Source organism: Cutaneotrichosporon cavernicola (assembly GCF_030864355.1).
Source record: "Cutaneotrichosporon cavernicola HIS019 DNA, chromosome: 1".
Taxonomy (NCBI): Eukaryota; Fungi; Basidiomycota; class Tremellomycetes; order Trichosporonales; family Trichosporonaceae; genus Cutaneotrichosporon; species Cutaneotrichosporon cavernicola.
The window spans coordinates 1,975,474-1,994,345 of NC_083393.1; the positions used below are offsets into that span (position 1 = coordinate 1,975,474).

Genomic DNA, 18,872 nt, shown 5'->3' on the forward strand with positions numbered 1-18,872 from the left:
ATAGTATTCTCTGTAAATCTGTCAAACCTACAATCCAGCCAAAGCCGCCGATACGGACGAGCCGTCGGGTATCGTGATCTCACCCTCCGCCAGAGGTGCGAGGTTGGGAACGGCCCTGCCTGGTGCCCCAGGGACCCCCCCCCCCCCCCCTTACGCCTGTCACCTGCATTCCTATATTCTATATATCAGCATTCACATTGACAAGTCTTGGTTCCAACTGTCACAAACATACCCCTCACAAACACTTGCCATGGTGAATGCCCGACGCGAGCTCTATTCCGTCGAATTGCTCGAATTGCTCGAGTTGCTCGAAATGTGGCGCCACTACTCGGCCCTTGGAGAAAGTGGAGGTGGAGGTTTACCGGGACCAGCCGACCAGCCGCCATCGTCAGGCACCGAGCCGTACAGGAACGTAACCCGGCAGCCCTACAACTCCCAAGTTCCATTTCTTCATCAACAATCTCGTCTTCAAGTTGGACATTTCACCTCACGTACTCACATAGAGGTTTATGGCCATGTTCATGTCCCGTATTAGGGCAGTGCCGCGCATCCTTAAGCGGTGAGTACCTGCTCGCGTGACCTCTAGCGCGACCTCACCCCACTCTCCATCCACTTGTCTCCCTCCCCCCCATCCTCCTCTCCCTCCCACCCCACAACCCACTGACCCAAGCCACACCGCGTTCATTGGGCCCGGTCTCGTCGCGGCAGTCGCGTATGTCGATCCAGGTAACTGGGCGACCGACCTCGAAGCCGGCGCGCGCTGGGGATACAAGGTATACCTTCCCTCAACTCGACTGACGCCAGCTCCTTTTCATCGTCTTCCTCGCTGGTCTTGCCGCAATATGCCTCCAGGTTATGAGTGTGCGCCTGGGTGCGGTCACGTCCAAGAGCCTGCCGCGGAATACCCGCGAACTCATCCTCAGCTGGGAGGCTCGCTGGCCACAGCACCGCCGCTGGTTCCGTGCCCTTCTCTACAGCCTCTGGGTCATCGCTGAGATTGCCATCATTGCCACGGATCTGGCGGAGCTGATTGGATCTGCTATTGCTCTCAACCTGTGAGTGGATGCGGAAGCTTGGCGGCCGAAGTCGTGCACCGCATGAACGGGTGAATGCTTGCGCAGCACCCATGACTGTCCGGGTACCCTTCGGTCCCAGATCTCATACCCCTTGCCAAGCCGCTCCATCCAAGCTCATATCCATTGCCAAGCCGCTTTGGACTCACTGACTCCAGCCTCTTTCCCAAGCTGCCCCTCTTCGCCGGTGTGCTCATCACCGCCGTTGATGTCATGATCGTCCTCATCTTCTTCCGCTCCGACTCGGGGCGGCAGGGCATGCTTCTCTTCGAGATTGTGATTGTCACGCTCGTCCTCGCCGTGTTCATTAGCTTTATGATCCTCCTCGACATGGTCAAGCCTGTGTGGCGCGACGTTTTCCACGGCCTCGTCCCGTCCAAGGTACGCCATCCCAAAGTCGACGTTTAGCTCACACCAGACCCTCTTCTCGCCAGGCGCGCTGTACGTCGGTATCGGTATCATCGGCGCGACTGTAATGCCGCACGCACTGTTCCTTGGTTCCGCACTGGCTGGTGTAGACCGACTTAATATGCTCCCGCGTCCACCTAAGCGGAGGCGCGAGCCCATCAACAACCGCCTTCCAGCGCTTAACCCGGCGGCCGCCATCCGCCGCCGCCTCCGTGTCCAGCGGCAGGACACCGACCCCGAGATTCCCCTCGAACCAGTCGAAGGTCATGAACCCACGGCTGCTTCCACCTCGGCGGCTCCCTCGGCTGCTCCCTCTCCACTTGTTATTGCCAAGAGCACGGATAAGGACGATGAGTACGAGGCCAAGATGGAGGAGTACGAGAAGGAGATCCGCAAGTTTGACCGGATCAGATGGGTCAAGCTGCACGTGGGACACGCTAGTATCGACACTGGCGCCTCGCTCCTCGGTTTTGCGTTGACCATCAACTCGGCGATCCTGACATTGGCCGGAGCGACGTTCTTCTACGGTGACACGGGGGCGAGCGCCGACCAGGCCGACATCAACGGTGCACACAAGCTCGTGTCCGAGTACGTGGGCAACGCGGCAGGAATCATCTTTGCGCTGGCTCTCCTATGTGCGGGACAAAGCGCGAGTATCACCGCCACGCTGGCTGGTCAGATCGTGTCAGAGGGCTTCCTCGAGTGGAAGATTAGCCCGATGTTGCGCCGCCTCATCACCCGCCTGATTGGTGTCGTGCCGGCTGCCATTGTCGCGTCATCTGTTGGAAACAAGGGGTTGAACACGATGCTCGTCGCCTCGCAGGTCATCCTCTGCCTTGTGCTGCCGACCGTCACTATCCCCCTCGTCTACTTGTGCTCCCGGAAGGACATCATGGCCGTCGAGGGGCCAGTCGACGAGGACCCAGGCCCGTGCAACTCGAATGATGATGAGGGCACCAACAAGGCTGAGGCCGAGGAGTGCGACATCGCTGACTGCGGCAACTGCGACGCTGGCCCCTGTCCGCGTCCCGTGTCTCCGTCCTCGCTCTTGCCCTGCCACTCGGCACCCCATTCGCGCGCGCCCACACCCCCAGCGGTAGAGGAAGAACTTGCACCGGGCCGTCGGCGTGAATACTTCACCTCACCCAAGTGGTACTCTGGCCTCGGGTGGGTTCTTAACGGCGTCCTCATCCTCGCGAACGGGTACGTCATCGTGACACTGGCGATGGGGCAGTCGTAGTCTGCAACGCAAAAAGACAATGTACCTTCATTTTGTGATTTATCTTACAATAGCATCTCCATGCATCAAGTGTCCTCTAGTTCTCAACGTAGCGCCAGTACCTGTCCTCTGGGCTCATCTCGCTCGTTCCCCGCCACCCGGTAATGGGATCCCACCACCCCGCAAGCCGGTCAACACCCCACTCGAGGCGAGCCGGCGATCCGACTTCTGGCCCCTCCTCTTCCTTCTCCCCATCCTCGTCATTCCTAGGAGCTCCCTTACGGGTTTCAACGACCTTGACCGCCGCGTGCGCAATAATCCCACGCTCCCGCACCACAACCCCATACTTCCACACATGTGCCCAATGTCCCGCACGCCATCCCAGGAGTTGGAGGTACGCAGCACAAAGAGGGGATATAGGGAGGGAGTGTTTGGCAGCAAAGAGGGCGGCGGTGAGGAGCACGTCGGCAAGGGGCCATCCTGGCGTTGGGAGGGTATCGAGACGCAACCCAGCACGAAGACCGAGGACGAGGCGCAGCGCCTCGGCGGGTTCCGGTGTGGCGACTTCGCGGGGCGTGAGGTTGCGCCATTGCGTTCAGGTGTCAGCAGGCGTGCCCTCTCTTTCCCCCCTCCAAATCAACCCAGGAGCTCGCTGACTCTCTGTACTCGCCGGACTCGCTTCGCTCGTTCCGCTCACTCACGACTCGCGCACAACCTCCTCGGGTAGACAAAACAACACCCGATCTCCGCTCACGATATGCCATGCCGCCTCGGCCGAATTATATGTCCCATCCACGCGGGTTGCGACCGTATTCGAAGAACTAGATGGGCGGATCTCGACGACCTGCTGATGCCCATCTGGGGAGCGGCCGACGGCGAATTTCTCGTAGCCCTGTTGCATTTGACGGCTGGGGGACTTTGAGAGAGGAGAGGGGAGTGGCGGGAGGGTCTGGGAGAGAGAGAGAGAGTAGGAGAGAGAGAGAGGGCGCGGCCAGAGGCAACAGTGAGGGCGGTAATGCCCAGGTGTCGAATGCTAGATATTGAGAATAGGGGCGATCGTCGAGGAAAGGTGAAAGTAAGGACGAGGTCAACGGGACGGTGAGAAGCGTGAGTGGTCGATCCAGAGGGAGAGGGGGATCTGCTTCTCTCCCTTGCCCTCCATGGACATGGTGCAAAGTGCAAAGTGCAAAGTGAAAGGTGCAAGGTGACAAGGTAGTCAAGACATCTAGGACAAGTGGCTGTGTTCGGTTGCTTCGTGGCCAGACTTGGCCAGACCTGGCTTGTTTCCAGACTTGTGGTCCGAGTGGTGGCGCAGGAACATAGGAACATTGAGTCCATGCACCAGTGCGAGAGGTTATACACGCCGCACCGCGCCGCGCCGCGCCGCTCGCTCCGCTGAAGACGTGACTTGTTGTGTTTGTGGCGTTGCGAGTTGTTCACTCGGTATGGCACTTTACATTCCGCGCCACATTTGTCACATGGAGCCACAGTCCATTCCTCAGCTTGGATCTTGGATAATTGGAACTGGTCTCGACCAGGTAGACCCTCTGCTTCGACCCTCCGGCTAAACCCAAATCTGGCTGGTCGTCTATTCCCTCTGGCTGCTTCGCTCACTCGCTGACCTGCTCCCAGTCCCAGCTGCTCTATCCACTCCCCACTCAACCCCGTTCGAATCGCGTACGATGTACACGGTGCATGCACCAGTCTCCAGGTCCCTAACCCAATGTCTACAGAGAAGCGACGCTCTACTTCTTCTTGGGGGCGGCCTTGGCGATCTCGTCGACCTTGAGCCCAGGGGGAAGCGACTGCTTGAGCTTCTCGGCCTTCTCGGCGTCGTGGAGGACGAGGGTGTACAGGTACTTGGAGCAGCGGACCTTGAACTTGGTCACGGTGTGGGGCTTGGCGGCCGCCTTCTGCGCCTTGGTGATGGCGGGGCCCTTGTGCTTGGGCTGGACGACCGTCTTCTTGATGCGCGCGGCTGGATGTTAGCGGAACAAGCCACGGGTTCAGCTCTCAAGAGGAGCACTCACCGACGGCGTCCTTGCGGCGAGCGATCTCGAGGAAGCGCTTGATGTCGGTGATCTGCTGCGGCTAAGGGTTAGTGTTGGTTCTGGGAGGTTGACCGAGGCGTGCAGAGCTTCGAGCTTCGGGCGATCGGGGCACAGGCGGTTCACAGTTTGGTCGGCGTCCTTCGGCGATCGCAGTGAGAGGGGAGCCGTCGAATGGGAGCCGTTCGCAGCGCTTGTCGAAGCGCGGAGAGGATCGGGACTATAGCTTGCGCTGTGCTCTCAATCCTGTCCGCAGGCCGAGGCCGGATCCGCTCCCGCTCGTTCGATGTGAGCCGGTGCGAGTGCGAGAACGCCGGGAGGAGCGTCGAGTGAAACGATGACACAAGTCAAACCCTTCGCTGGGAGCGTCTCGGCCAAGTTTCAAAGCTGGACAGAGTGCAGAAACAGAAGGCCGACTGTCAAGCAGAGCGTGTTCGCGATTCCAGTCACGGACAGCATCACACTTCACAGCTGTCCCCAACTGCTCCTACGTCCCCTCCAGAAAACCAGCCCCAAGTCCAAGCCCGCTCGATGCTCTCCAGCACAACGCTCCTGGCCTTTGACTCCCTCCGCCTCGAATGGCGATACACTCGCCGTGCGCAATGTCGCCGCCGATACCGCTGACGCCGTCGACCGATGCCGATGCCGATGCCGATGCCCGCCCGAAGCTCTGCGCGCTGGTCAGATCGTGTCGCTCACCATTTTTGTGGTGACCTTGAAGGCTGGAAAGAGGAGACGGCGCAACCAACTTGCTCGCCAGACAGCGAAACGTCCACGGAACCAAACTGCAACGATCGGGCGGGACCAAATTAGCCAAGTTTGGCGCAACTTGGAATCCGTGGTTATCGGCGTTAACCCCCCACTTAAGCTTTGCAGGATGATCCCGTCCTCTAAACTCGACTGGCCCTTCCCCTGGGCTCCACAGGCAGTGGTATAGTCTTTGGTCGTCGTCGCCATCTCAACTTCTCATCCATCAAAAGACCCAACAACAACAAAAATGGTGCGCATCACTGCTTCGTGAAGGCATCACGCCCGCTTCAAGTGCAAGCTGCGTCTAGCTTTGTCTAGCCCCTGCCGCGCGAGTGATCGCGAAATGACAGAGAGACGCTGGTGATTCAGTTGGCCTCGGCGTGCCGAGGCCCGCTAACCTCCTCTCCTTTGGCTCCGAGCGAGTGGCCCAGCAGCGTGCACCTGGTGCATGGCAGCAGCCGCAATGACCTCGAGGGCGGAGCTCTGCCGTTGAACCTACTCTCTGTGGAGAGTGGGCAGTGCATCTCCGACGCCGACCACGTGTCGAGCTGTGCCGCCACCCCTTTGGGGGATGGCTTAGAGCGGCGTGATGCCCAGTATTCGTCGAATACGGGCTGACGCTTGTCTCAATGACCACATTTATACAGCCCAAGGCCGCTACCTCCAAGTCCAAGAAGCCCGCCTCGGCGCCTTACGGCACCAAGGTCGCCAAGAAGGCTCCCCAGAACCCCCTCTTCGAGAAGCGCTCGCGCACTTTCGGCATTGGCGGTGACCTCCCCCCTCAGCGCGACATGACCCGCTTCGTCAAGTGGCCCGAGTACGTCCGCCTCCAGCGCCAGCGTGTCATCCTCAACCAGCGCCTCAAGGTTCCCCCCGCCATTGCCCAGTTCTCCAACACCCTTGACAAGAACACCGCTACCCAGGTCTTCCAGCTTCTTAACAAGTACAAGCCCGAGTCGACCCAGGAGAAGAAGGCTCGTCTCCAGGCCGAGGCTGAGGCCAAGACCAAGGGCGAGAAGACCGAGACCAAGAAGCCCGTCGTCGTTAAGTACGGCCTCAACCACGTTGTCGCCCTTGTCGAGGCCAAGAAGGCTCAGCTCGTCCTCATTGCCGACGACGTTGACCCCATTGAGCTTGTCGTCTTCCTCCCCGCTCTCTGCCGCAAGATGGGTGTCCCCTACGCCATTGTCAAGGGCAAGGCTCGCCTCGGTCTTACCGTCAACAAGAAGACTTCGGCCGTCGCCGCCCTCACCGAGGTCCGCTCGGAGGACGAGAAGACCCTCGCCAACGTCGTCTCGGCCGTCAACTCGTTCAACGAGACCCACAAGGACGCCGCTCGCCACTGGGGCGGTGGTATCCGTGGCAACAAGTCCAAGGCCAAGCTCATCAAGCGTGCCCGCAAGGCCGGCCAGGACATGAAGACCGTCCACCTCGACCTCTAAGCTGCTGTGGCAGTGAGGTAGATGCGTTGTTGTTGGGATCATCTGTTCATAGCTCGATGACATGCGGGTATGACACCACTATGTATGATTAGGACTCGCTTGTTGGCGACTGACGCTTCTTGATGTGGCTGGAATGTGGCTGGAAAACAAAAGGGGATGGGCCCGGACGGCCAACCACGGCCAAGCCAGGAGGCATCTCCAGTCCAGTCAGTCAGTCCTCGGTACTATCTCATCTATGGGAAGACTTTGTCACGGCCCGCATCATCCGGCGGCCGCCCAAAGCTTCTCCATCGACTCGTAGCCCTCGGCGGTCCAAGCGAGATGCATTGTACACTTACCCGTCAACCCGTCGAGATCTCCATTGCGCCTCTATGGCCAATCACGGCCCGCTTATGACATCTGGTTTATCCGGCCCTGGTCTAACCGACCTGCATAGCTGGGGCACCGGCTCGGTACGCGATTACTTGACCGAGGAGCACGACATGGTGGCATGCGACTGGCACTTGCCATACCATACTCTATCTCTTCTGTCAACTGTGTCAACTGTGAAACAACATGGCCGCAACGTACTCGCTCGCAGACCTCAAGACGCACAAGACGCGCAAGAGCCTCTGGCTCTCCATCCACCATAGCGTATACGACGTGACCAAGTTTATTGACGAGGTGGGTGGTGATAAGAGACGAGTGGAGCCGAGCTAGCTCTGCCACCACAGTCTGATGTCCGTCTTGCTGGTCCATGGCCGAGTCTCAAACCACGACCAGCGTAACTTGACGTCCAACACCCACTAACACTAGCACCCCGGAGGCGACGAGGTGCTCCTCGAGGAGGCTGGGCGTGATGCTACCGAGGCGTTCGAGGATGTCGGGCACTCGGACGAGGCGCGCGAACTCCTCAAGACGCTCCTGATTGGCAAGCTGAACCAGGATGATGTGGTGAGTGTCTGAGGCTGTGCACTCACTTCAAATCTCGATCAAGCAAGCTCAAGCTCACCCCAGGGCAATCTCAAGAAGGCGCCGGGCGTCAACCAGTCGGTCAACAAGGGCCCAAGTGGCAGCCAGCTGTATGTTTTGCTTGTGATTCAGCACTCACTCCAGGCCCCTCTTCGTCGTGCTCGCCCTCATCGTCGCGTTCATCGCGTGGAAGGCCGGGTACCTTGGCTAGACGAGACGAGTTTTGTACTTTCACTTTCCATGCAGAGCCGGCCCGCAGGCCATTGTTTGTCTTCCGCCACCACCTCGATCCCAAGTAATCCTAAGCATACATGAATCATACATCGGCTCTGCAAGCAGGGCGGACCCAGACCGCGTAAAGCGCATGCAAACGGAGTGTGAGGTGCGATATGGATGTGAAGGTGCGAGGTGGTGGGGTGTGCAAGCCTGGTATACAAAAGTCCAGAGGAAACCTGATTGAAGCAGCTGGGTATCGTGCGGGTCATTATGTTCGTGCGCAAGTGGTGCGAGGCCAGCTCAGTTCCAGTCGTCGGAAAATGGGTTGCGGGGTCGCGAGCGCTTGCTCCGCCTCCTGCGGACTCCTGTGCCCCAGTTCTGTACGACGTCACGGCCCTCCCATTCCTCGCCAGTGAGGGAGAGGGCACGGGGCGGCCGACCCTCCTCGATGGCACCGGGCGAGTGGATCTGGATCACAGGCGGCTGTACCCTAGGAGGCGTGTGGGCCCCACCGAGAGTCCCGTTCGACACCGTTAAGTATTTGCTCGGGATGCGAGGGACTGGAGGTTGTGCCACTGGTATCTGGAGGGCGCGGCGGAGCGACTTGACAGATGCCCTCTTGTTTAACATACCCAGGCGAGACGGCGCGGTACCGAACGGGCGTGGTGGCGTGGTAGGCTTGTAGAAGAACGACTTGGAGTAGTCTATCGGGCAAGAGTCGTCGAAGGGGTCAATCTCGTGCATCGTGCCCGTTGACGAAGTTGATTCGACTGACTCGCGGGACTTGTGCTGCTTCTCGTCTTGGTCCGAGTTCCAACCAGCGAACTGGGCGCCTTGAGCGCTCCAGTCGAAGCGGGGAGCCAGGATCGGGGTGGTCGAAGTCGAGGCCGAGGCCGAGGGTACAGGCGCTTCGGATGGGCCAGCCCAGAACGAGGCACGAATTGCGCCCAGCGACTTGCGGGCCTTTAACACCATATATCCGATACTCGACGTGGACGCCGCGTCGTTCATTGGTGGTATAGGAAGAGGGGGGAGGTCTTGGGCGTCGTTTGAGATCGAGTCGCAGACGACTGGTGCGACCCTCTGCAGCAAAGGTGCAGCTGTGACGGCTGGGGTGATGGCGAACGGGACAGCGGACTTTTGCTTGCGCAACACTGGGACCGACTTGCTGGCGCGCAATGGGGATGCGGGTAACATGACCGGTTTCGCAAGCTTTGGTGGCGAGATTATGCTCTCAGACATCGCCTCGGCAAGGCTGGCTTCCCGCAAGATGATCTTCCTCGGGGTGCGGATGGGAGGAGCTGCGCGAACCGCTGGCGCACGCTTCGCAACCCTCAGACGCGCAGCTGGGGATGGTGAGGCCGGCATCATTGGTTTACGACTTGGTGGGGATGGCGACATGACGTTGAAGACGGGGACGAGTGCGGTGGGCTTGGGGTTGGGTGTTGGGGAGCTGTGAGGATCAAACTCGTCCTCGCTGTCGTCATCGTCGTACTCGACGGTTGACGCTAAGATGCGCTGTCCGATAGCCGCAGCCTCGGCCTCTGCTTGCGAAATCTCCTCCGATTCAGCGATCGATTCACCGTCCGTCTCGACTGTCGGGCCGGAGCCGATGTCAAGATCGGCTAAGAGCTGGTCCGTGTCCACGAGCGGCGGTGATTCCACCGCTCGAACAGGACCGAGGGATGGGCTGCTCCGCACACTTGTCCCCGAGACGACACTGTCAGAGTCCGAGTCGCCGCTCTGGTACATCTGGGCGTATAAGTCGTCAGCCTCTTGTGACTCGTAGTCGTCAGGCAGCCGGCCCCAGTCGAACGCGTCGTCGACAAAGTGCGGCTGCTCACGTTGAGGTGGAGAGAAGCTGGGCGGGGAGAACATGGCGGCGATGGAAGGAGGTACCTCGCGCTGGAACGCCGTCGTATGAGCAGGCGCCGTTGGAGGTTGCCTTTCGCGGTGGAGAGAGTAGTACTCGGGCGGGATGTCCTCCTTCTCTGGCGACCTGGGGTGTTTGCGGACAAGCTCCATGTTTGACTTTGCCTTGCGGACACCGCGACCATGCTGCGCGAGGCCTAACCCAACGCCATCGGTCGAGTTGCGAGTCGGCGGGCTGATCGCCGCAATGTGCTTCCCCATCGCCTCTGCGGCAGCGCGATCAAGGATATCTGGACGCCAGAACGAGTCGGCCGCCTGTGGGATACCTTGCCCGGGCCCTGCGGCTAACCGGCGTTTCCGCACCTCATTCAGCATTGCCGTTGCGTCCTGTAATGCGACGTTGCGTAACACGCTGCTGCTCGAACGGAGTGGCTCGCTAGGTCGTGTGAGGTGACGGACCTGTACAGATGCGCTTGGGTCGAGTCCCATGGCAGCGTACATGTTGGCGAGTTCAGCCGACTCGTCGTCATCTAGACGGGTCTTGAGTCTTGGTCGCACCCGCTCCGCTTCTGGTGTGAAGACACGCGTCTCCTTGTACCCAGCTTGACGAAGGAGGATTTCCAAGGAGGCGTATTCTGGGAGCGGTGCGGATGGGACTTCATCGTCGATCGAGCTCGATGCGGGCGAGACGGTTCCTGGTGGACGCTGCCGCACAGGTTTGCGAGAGAGCGATGAGGGATAGCGGCCCGTCATGTTTCAACTTGGAGTGAGTAAATGTGTGTTCGAGGATGGGCGTTGTTTGCTCCTCACCATACAGACTGGCCTTTGGGCCAAAGGGGTGGCTTGTGACGGGAGGATTTGTGTTTGGACGGGGGCAGGTGTCACTGCCCTTGCGCACAGACGACGTTGATTAGAGATGGAGGGAAGAAGATGCGAGAGAGGTGTCGCTAAGTCGCGTGTTTGATTGTGTGGTCGTGCGTCGAGTTCAAGTCACCAAACAGTGATGCCCAATCCTAGGGAAGGTGTGCAGAGGCGGTAGGGTTGCGACGGGGGCGTTGGCGACGCGTATCGCCAAGGGTACGCCGGAGTGCAGTTGTCGAGTTGTGATGGATCTCGATACAGTGATCTCCTGTTGAGATGAGAAGAGATGAGATGCGATGGGATGAGATGAGGTTTGCGTTGATGTAAGAATGAGAGAGATGGGGGATGGTGAAGGGGGAAGGGGATTGAGTGATGTTAGTTGAGAGTGTACAAAAGGTACAAGACAAGGTTACGGGCAGCCAGACTGTTCCCTCTAAACACAGCAACCCCCCTCCTGCAGGGTAAATTACTTCACCCTGGAGTAACGTACCTTGGACCATGACATTATTCAACTCTAAACAATGTCCGAGCCACAAAATCAGTCACGCTCTCTCACACCAAAACTAATCTACTCGCCATCTCATCACTATAGTTGGCTGTTCTTGACGTGCTGGTTATTCCAGTGAACAAGCCGCCCCCGCCCCCGTCACTCTGTAACGTGCGCGGCATGCAACACCACAGAATCTCAATTACTCGGCGCTTGGGTTGTTTAGACTAGGGGTCAGTGCTTTGACGTGGCTTCCCGAGACCAACTGTTTCTAACCCTCGGCCCCAAGCCAGTGTGCTGAAGCTAATGACGGAAGCGTGCGCACTCATACAGTTTCAGTGGATTTACAATGTCGTCCGTGTTCCACTTGCTACCATTCTCGTACTCGTTGAAGTTGTGCCGACGTTACCCAACATGAGCAATGGTCATCAAGGTGGGCTACCCTGTCTCCCACCAGGTCACCCGCTTGCCCAACTTGGGAGATTCGCTGTCCAACATTATGAACTGATGATCACCAACATGGCAACATGGCGACATGGTCACGTTGCCTGAAAATGACTCGTTCCTTGCTCACTTTTTAGTCTCACGTCAGGATATGACAACCTGACCCACGGCACAAGCGTACAGAAACGTTCGGCGGTTCCGATGTAGCAGACGATTCTTCGAGGCATGGCAACTTGAGCATGGGAGACAGAGTCGCAACCGAGTCAACGGCCCTTCGACTTGGAAATAGATGGTATGTGATTCAGCCACCTGCTTGAGCTGTGGCGAGCCGTCACACTCAGTGTGCTCAGCAGTCTTGCTCTCCTCCACCTCCACCTGCGAGCCAGCCGCAGCTTGTGTTCCGCACCTTGACTGCTGCAATTCAGAGCAGCCAGAGTCGCAGCTGCAGCCGAGTTGGCGGACGTGTCCGCGGCATGTGTTCAACATGAGGCGTTACGTGACTGTCATGAGATGTAACGATATGGGAACGGCCAGCCATCTGTATCCCGTCGACGTATCCCTTGGACTTGGGAATGCATAGGATTATACAGTACAGAACATTACGCGTTGACAAAGTCAACAGGACAGCTGTCGACACGACATGACACAACCATTATGGATCACGTGGCATTACCTAAGCAAAGTGTCATCAATCTCTGGTTGTCAGGCCCACCTCAGGTTCACCTCCGCACCGCGTGCTACATGGACTTGGACTGCACATCCTCTTCTTCTAGACCAAATCATCTAGCAGGAGCATGTCCACCCTCCTTGGCCCCATCCCCGGCCCCGCCGCCTGGACGTTCACCCAAGGCTTCCTCTTCGGACAGGCGACCGTCATCCTCCTTGGCCTCCTCTTCGTGCGCTATGTCGTCTTCTCCGCCGCCGATGCCGTTGATCCCGTTGCCTGGCGCCAGCGCCGCCAAGAGCGGGCCAAGGTAAACTCTACTCTATCTCATCATGGGCTGACGGTAGAAAGCCCTCTTGTCGACGACGGCCGTACCCCCGCCCCCGACGAGTTACCTTCTTGACAACACAGGGTATGACATGTCGACGCATCCCGCCGAGTCGGCAGACTGGATCAACGTCGTCGGTGCCCAAATCCTCCAGGGATACCGGAATGACCTACTGAGCAGTGGGGGCGAGGAGGGCGCGCGCAAGCAGTTTGAACGCTGGCTCAACCCGCCTGGCCGCACACTGTCATGGCTTGTGAGCTGGCGACCATCTAGAGCTGACACCAGGACCCGATCGAGGTGACGTCTGTCAACCTCGGCAAGACGTTCCCTCTACTGTCGAATGCGAGAATGCGCCCCGCCGACGACCAGGGGAGGATCCGGTGTGAGATCGACGTAGACTTTGCCGACAGTATAAGTCTGATCATCTCGACTGCCGTAGTAGTCAACTTTCCGCGCCCGCGCTTCGCAGTCCTCCCTGTCCAGATTGGTGTCGAGCTCGTCTCGGTAGGCGGTACGCTGAGCGTGCAGATTCACCACCCAAAGGACGACAGACAGCACCTACACGTGTGTCTCCTCCCCGACTTCCACCTCAACTTGAAGACGACCAGTCTGTTGGGAAGCAGGGCAAAGTTGCAAGGTGAGCAGCTGGCATTTTCTCTCCCAGCTGACTCCAGACATTCCCAAGCTCGAACAACTTATCTTGGCTCGGTTGCGCGCGGTGATCCAGGACCGATTCGTCTTCCCGCACCACCTGACCTTTGGCCTTCCGCGTCTGCTGTCACGCCCGGAGCCCGACGCCGTGCCAGTGATCCCGACAGAGACGGACCTGCGTACAGTCGCGTTGACCGTGATGTCGCAAGGCATCGGGCGGCTGGGGCAGGACTTGGCAGACAGAGTGGCGGCGCTCGCGCCGACAGACAGTGCGAGCGCGATGGCGAGCGAAGACATCGACACGAGTGCGTCGACAGTAGATGCCGAGGACGACGAGATTATCATCGCCGAGGAGATTGAGCGTGCACCGCGCCGCCTGCCACCGCAGTTGGCGCCGGTGCGGCCAGGTAACGTGAGCTCGGCATCTAGCGGCGCGCCCGGCCCTGCGGGAAGCGTGAGCGTGAGCTCGGCGGTGCCGTCCATGACCAAGGAGGAGGTGCGGCGACGCATGCCGCCCCTGGCGGGCGAGCGGCGGATGGGCGCTCTCAACTCGCATACAAGCTAGATGGGAGGTTGAGCAGCTGAGTGGGCTGTGGGCTGTGGGCTGTGGGCTGTCAGGGAAAGGTAGCAGGCGTGCTGGTCTGGTTTGATGTAGGCCGCGGGATGATGGAGGAATGCATCTGTATCACCTATTTCCTTTTGGACGATGACCTCGCGGAAGTAGCGATGTGCGGGGTACGTCGGCAAAGTCCGTAGATCCGCCGCCGGATCGGACCGACGTTTACCGAAATGTCTCCTGCGACATGTCCTCGACAAATACATATACGCCAACGACAGTCTTGTGAAACTCTTCTCCTCACCACACCACAATGAAGACGACACACTTCAAGAACGGGCGCATCTTCACAAGCACCGCCGATGGGACGCTGCACGACTCCCTCGTAATCGCGGGCGACAAGGTCGTCTTTGTCGGCACCGCGTCCGACGCGACCTCGCACTCTCCATCCGAGGTAGTCGACTTGGAGGGCAAAGTCGTGCTTCCAGGCATAATCGACGCCCACTCACACCTCATGCTTCTCGGAGGGAGCTTGACCAAAGTCGACTGTCTGGGCAAGTCGATCCCCCAGATCCAAGCAGCCATCAAGGAGCGATACGAGTCGGACTCAAACGCGTCGACAGTGCTCGGCTGCCAGTTCCAATACGATGCCATTGTCGAGCTGCCCCACAAGAAATACTTGGACGAAGTGTGTCCCGACAAGCCGTGCATTATCGACAATTCCTCCCTCCACTCTGTGTGGCTCAACAGCGCCGCCATGAGTGCAATGGGGATAACAAACGACACGCCCAATCCCAAGGGCGGCGAGTTTGTGCGCGACGAAGCGGGAGAGTTGACGGGATATTTCCGCGAAACTGCTGTTGTGGATTACGTCTGGCCGTGGGTCGCTGCCCAAACTAGCCTGGCCCAGCGTGAGAGCATGCTTGGAAGAGTGTTTGACGCGTACCTCGCCACCGGAGTGACTGGGGCGGTTGACTTGGCCACGGTGCCCGACGACCTCGCCGCGTTGGAGGCCTACGCGGCCCACCATGGTCGGTTACCGATCCGTATCGCTTGTCACTGGCTCATCCGACCTAATGGGACAGACGAGAGCCGTGCCGCCCAAGTCCTCGAAGCGGCCGCGCATCGTGACCGCCTCTCCCATCTTGCGCCATGGCTATCCGTCGCCGGCATCAAGATTATCAGCGACGGCGTAGTCGATTCATGCACGGCCTTTCTCCGTGATCCCTATCCAAACGGCGAGACGCCAGGCCCCATCTGGCCCGGCGACGAGTTGCAGAAAGTCATCACTCTGGCCGACAGCCTCGATTTGCAAGTGGCATGCCATGCGATCGGGGACGCGGCGGTCGACCAGGCCCTCGATGCTTTCGAGGCCGCTATTGAGGCTAATGGACCGCGCGAGAGACGGCGGCATAGGATCGAGCACCTCGAGTTGGTGGGCGCGGACGCGATTCCACGCCTGGCCCGCCTCGGCGTCGTCGCGTCCATGCAGCCCGTGCATGCCGATCCCGTCAAGGTCGTCAACTGGGACGCTCAACTCGCCCACGGGTGCCGGTGCGATCGCAAGTTCCCGTGGAAGGAGTTTGAGGACGCCAATGCCGACGTCGCATTCGGAAGCGACGCTCCGACCGCACCATACCATCCCCTCCCCAACCTCTACACCGCCACCACCCGGTTGAGCGCCATCAACCCCTCCCTCCCCGACCCCGTCGATGAGCGGACAAAGAGCCTCGCCAAGCTGTGCGTCAGCCTCGAGACGGCGGTGCGGTATTACACCGCCGGCGGAGCGTATTCCATGCGCGCGGATAAGGAGATCGGTACCCTCGAGCCAGGGAAGAGCGCCGACTTTGCCGTCCTCGCCATCGATCCCTTCGATGGCCGCCTCGACTCACTCCGCAAGGCGCAGAAGGGCGTTGCCGAGACGTGGGTCGCAGGACAGAAGGTTTGGACAAAGGGGGCATAGAAATCCACATGCATACAGTCAAATGATACAGGTAGTCTGTCCGTCTATCCGAGTCTATCCACAGGTAAGGAAGGAGAGTATGCGCGCTCGTCGCGCTCCGGAGATGGGGACAAGGTGCGCGGGGCTTGGTCCTGCGAGGCCGAGGCCTCGGGGGGTCGTGAGGGCTGAGTCGCCCACGTCGCGTACCTGCGCCCGTCCGAGTTCGGGGTGTTGGTCCCACTAGACGTCACGAAGAATGGCGACGGCACCGACCCGGGGGGAAGGTCGTCGCGCGGCTCGTCCGAGACACTCAAAACGCTGTCCTCACGCAGCTTGCGCGGATCCGCGTTGGCCGCCTCCATATCGGCCTGTACTTTCTGCCCCTTCCGCTGCTCACGCTTCTTCGACTTGTTCTGCTTTCCCTTGTACCGCGTCTTCGTAGCGTCTTCTGTCTGATCAGGGAGCTCCGCAACCTCAACGTCACTGGGGACGATCGGGGGCTGGCAGGTGTCTATCGGCTGCCGGTCACGGCTGCGCTGCATACGCCCTCGTCCCTCCACACCAGCGCCACTGCGGTCCAGCGCATCCTTGTATGCCTCAAGGCGCTTGGGTGTAGCACCGTGCCCGTCACGCATGAGCCCGTGCGTCACGGGAATGCGGCGGCGGGCCAGCGCCTCCTTCCCACGTTTGACCCAGTAGGCGTGCGCCGCCGCGTCCTTGAACCAGGGCACGAAGCCCTCGTCGCTCGGCAGGTCAGCGAGCGTAATCGTGTGGCTTGGGTGCTCGGCGATCATTTCCGGCGTGTTGATGTGGCCCGCGCGCACCCACCCCGGGACGTTGTCGACACCGCGCAGTGCCTCCAGGATTCCAATGACGCCGAGGAGGATATTGTCCATTCCCGGCTCTTCCGAGCCGTCCGCCGTGGTGGGCGTAACGCCAATGTCTGTTGTGGTCGACCACAGGTGATCGGCCGCGCTCCGCGCTTTCGTGAATTCGGGCCTGTCGTATTCCGGGATAATCACCTGCGACCACGGCTGGTGCATGGCCTTCAAAGGGCTGTCGTCGAGCAGCACTGTCGTCTTCTCGTCGTACGCCTTGAACTCGTCCGTGACCTTGCGTAGGTCCTTGACGGTCTGGACCTTTTGGCCTGGCTTTAGTCTTGAAAACGGAGCGACTCACGATACGCAGCCTGGCTGAGGCCCATCTTGTCACGTGCCCACACGTTGAGGAGGCGGCCCTCGCCTCGCGCCTCGCTTCCCTCCCTCTCGCTTCCCTCCTCCTCGCTTCCCTCCTTCTCTTCATGCGGCTCCGTTTTCCACACGCCTCTGTACAGGTCCGGTTCAAACGTCGACTCGACCATGTTGCGCACATTGTGTGGCTGCGCCGACGACCACACGAGTACCTCGTACCCACGGCCGTCGGGGTCGTTGCCGAAAAGATAAGAAAGGAAGTTGGCGAGGAAGGGGCGAGGGTATGCTGTGCGGGAAGTGGATCCTCTCTCGTTGCGATATACCAGCGCCCCGTTGAGATCGAGGACGAGGAGCTTGGGGACCGCCGGGCCGGAAGTGGTGTAACGCTCGCACGAGTACGCTATGTACAGCGGTCGGGGAGGTTTTAGCTGAAACGTGTCGCGGGTACGCGAGCTGCGCGGATATTCGTTCCGGTGGGAGCGGAACTTGCCAACGAGCCCGGGTGGCGTCGCGCGGTTGCTGAACCCGCGCGAAGGAGGGCTTTGGGATGTCGGTGGGCCAGGGCGATCGGACTGGTAAGAGGAGTAGCTTGTGGTTTTGTAGGCTGTATGCCTGCTGCCGGAGTAGGCTTGCTTGGTGCGGTCCTCAGCAGCATGTCCCTCAGAGAAGCGGTCCCGACGGTTGTAGTTGCTGTTGCTCTGACCACCGTTGTTCATGCCGTCGTTGTGGCGGGACCAGTCACCATCGCGATCGTCGAACTGGTCTGGCTGGTTCACACCCCCGGTGGTGCGATTTTGGTATGAACGGTCCTGCTGGTACGGGCCATCGTCCTCGTCATAAACGGCGCCATACGTCGCCTGGAACGGAGCGCTGGACCATGTTGATCGTCTTGCGTCGCGCCAGTCGACGTGCATGGCCTCGAACTCGCGTGTCGGCTCTCTTGGAGGTTGTCGCCCGCGGGCCTGTGGCCGTGTCATATTGCGCAGTTGTGGGAGAAGACGGCGCATGCGTGAGTTAAGAGGGAGGCGGGAGGAAGATGAGGAGGGGGCGTGAACACAACGTGACGGGGGCAAATTTCTGGTGGCGAATCTTATAAGGATGGTTTAATTGACGTCAGTGCCAGATGCCAAGAGAGCGCTTGATAGCTTGAGAGTTGAGTTGAGAGCTTGAGCACAAATACAGAAATGCCATCAGCGTCAAGACGTTTATCACATTCTCAAAGACTGGCGCAGATAGGGAGACGTTGGGCTCTGAACTGCGACACATTGGAACGCCGAGTATCGCCTACGTGCTATTCTAACCTTTGCTGATGGCTCACTCCTCACTCCTTGAAAGCTCAACTCGAACCCCAGTCGTGATAGAATCTTGTCGTCGGAGTTGGAAGCCGACCGGGAGTACGACCGCAAGTACGGGCCCATGCCAGCCCATGCCAGCCCATGCCAGCCCATGCCAGCCCATGCGCTCCCACGCAGTTCGGCACTGTGGGGATACCTGCAACATTCAGGTTCCGTGAATCGCAGTCTCCCGCCGGAACGTCGGAGGAGGCCGACGACGGAAGCACGTCACCTGGCCGAGATGAATAAATAGCTCGCCGGAGTCAAGGCCGTTGGTCGTCTAATTCTATCCACGGCTTGGGCCAGAGAGCACCATGAAATCCAGGCCAGGTCGCTCTGACGGCCTCGACGACCACGTTCACGTTCACGACCACGACCCAGATCCCATCGCCATGCCCAACCAAGCTCTCCATACAGAAAAAACATGCGGCGATGA

The 18,872-nt window shown here is 59.6% G+C and overlaps 9 protein-coding genes across 9 annotated transcripts; 5 read left to right on the top strand and 4 right to left on the bottom strand.

Annotated features, from left to right (window-relative positions):
• Positions 1–515: 515 nt before the first annotated feature.
• SMF1 (uncharacterized protein) lies at positions 516–2,721 on the top strand (the record flags this gene model as incomplete). The annotated part of the gene is made up of 5 exons (XM_060603578.1): positions 516–559; positions 671–773; positions 805–1,055; positions 1,232–1,454; positions 1,492–2,721. 5 exons carry the CDS (start codon positions 516–518, stop codon positions 2,719–2,721), a joined length of 1,851 nt encoding a protein of 616 aa, XP_060453279.1.
• Positions 2,722–2,797: 76 nt separating this feature from the next.
• CcaverHIS019_0107320 (uncharacterized protein) lies at positions 2,798–3,601 on the bottom strand (the record flags this gene model as incomplete). The annotated part of the gene is made up of 2 exons (XM_060603589.1): positions 2,798–3,241; positions 3,455–3,601. 2 exons carry the CDS (start codon positions 3,599–3,601, stop codon positions 2,798–2,800), a joined length of 591 nt encoding a protein of 196 aa, XP_060453280.1.
• An 844-nt stretch (positions 3,602–4,445) lies between these two features.
• CcaverHIS019_0107330 (uncharacterized protein) lies at positions 4,446–5,450 on the bottom strand (the record flags this gene model as incomplete). The annotated part of the gene is made up of 3 exons (XM_060603600.1): positions 4,446–4,678; positions 4,731–4,791; positions 5,448–5,450. 3 exons carry the CDS (start codon positions 5,448–5,450, stop codon positions 4,446–4,448), a joined length of 297 nt encoding a protein of 98 aa, XP_060453281.1.
• Positions 5,451–5,745: 295 nt separating this feature from the next.
• Positions 5,746–6,940, top strand: rpl8 (uncharacterized protein; the record flags this gene model as incomplete). Its single annotated transcript, XM_060603611.1, has 2 exons — positions 5,746–5,748; positions 6,146–6,940. The coding sequence occupies 2 exons, from the start codon at positions 5,746–5,748 to the stop codon at positions 6,938–6,940; spliced, it is 798 nt and encodes a 265-aa protein (XP_060453282.1).
• A 555-nt stretch (positions 6,941–7,495) lies between these two features.
• Positions 7,496–8,102, top strand: CcaverHIS019_0107350 (uncharacterized protein; the record flags this gene model as incomplete). Its single annotated transcript, XM_060603622.1, has 4 exons — positions 7,496–7,603; positions 7,736–7,873; positions 7,937–8,001; positions 8,036–8,102. The coding sequence occupies 4 exons, from the start codon at positions 7,496–7,498 to the stop codon at positions 8,100–8,102; spliced, it is 378 nt and encodes a 125-aa protein (XP_060453283.1).
• A 305-nt stretch (positions 8,103–8,407) lies between these two features.
• Positions 8,408–10,732, bottom strand: CcaverHIS019_0107360 (uncharacterized protein; the record flags this gene model as incomplete). The annotated part of the gene is made up of 1 exon (XM_060603633.1): positions 8,408–10,732. The coding sequence occupies one exon, from the start codon at positions 10,730–10,732 to the stop codon at positions 8,408–8,410; it is 2,325 nt and encodes a 774-aa protein (XP_060453284.1).
• A 1,833-nt stretch (positions 10,733–12,565) lies between these two features.
• On the top strand, positions 12,566–13,979 carry MMM1 (uncharacterized protein; the record flags this gene model as incomplete). Its single annotated transcript, XM_060603644.1, has 4 exons — positions 12,566–12,745; positions 12,783–13,016; positions 13,049–13,400; positions 13,438–13,979. The coding sequence occupies 4 exons, from the start codon at positions 12,566–12,568 to the stop codon at positions 13,977–13,979; spliced, it is 1,308 nt and encodes a 435-aa protein (XP_060453285.1).
• A 304-nt stretch (positions 13,980–14,283) lies between these two features.
• CcaverHIS019_0107380 (uncharacterized protein) lies at positions 14,284–15,933 on the top strand (the record flags this gene model as incomplete). The annotated part of the gene is made up of 1 exon (XM_060603655.1): positions 14,284–15,933. The coding sequence occupies one exon, from the start codon at positions 14,284–14,286 to the stop codon at positions 15,931–15,933; it is 1,650 nt and encodes a 549-aa protein (XP_060453286.1).
• A 44-nt stretch (positions 15,934–15,977) lies between these two features.
• Positions 15,978–18,109, bottom strand: CcaverHIS019_0107390 (uncharacterized protein; the record flags this gene model as incomplete). The annotated part of the gene is made up of 2 exons (XM_060603666.1): positions 15,978–17,059; positions 17,092–18,109. The coding sequence occupies 2 exons, from the start codon at positions 18,107–18,109 to the stop codon at positions 15,978–15,980; spliced, it is 2,100 nt and encodes a 699-aa protein (XP_060453287.1).
• Positions 18,110–18,872: the final 763 nt, after the last annotated feature.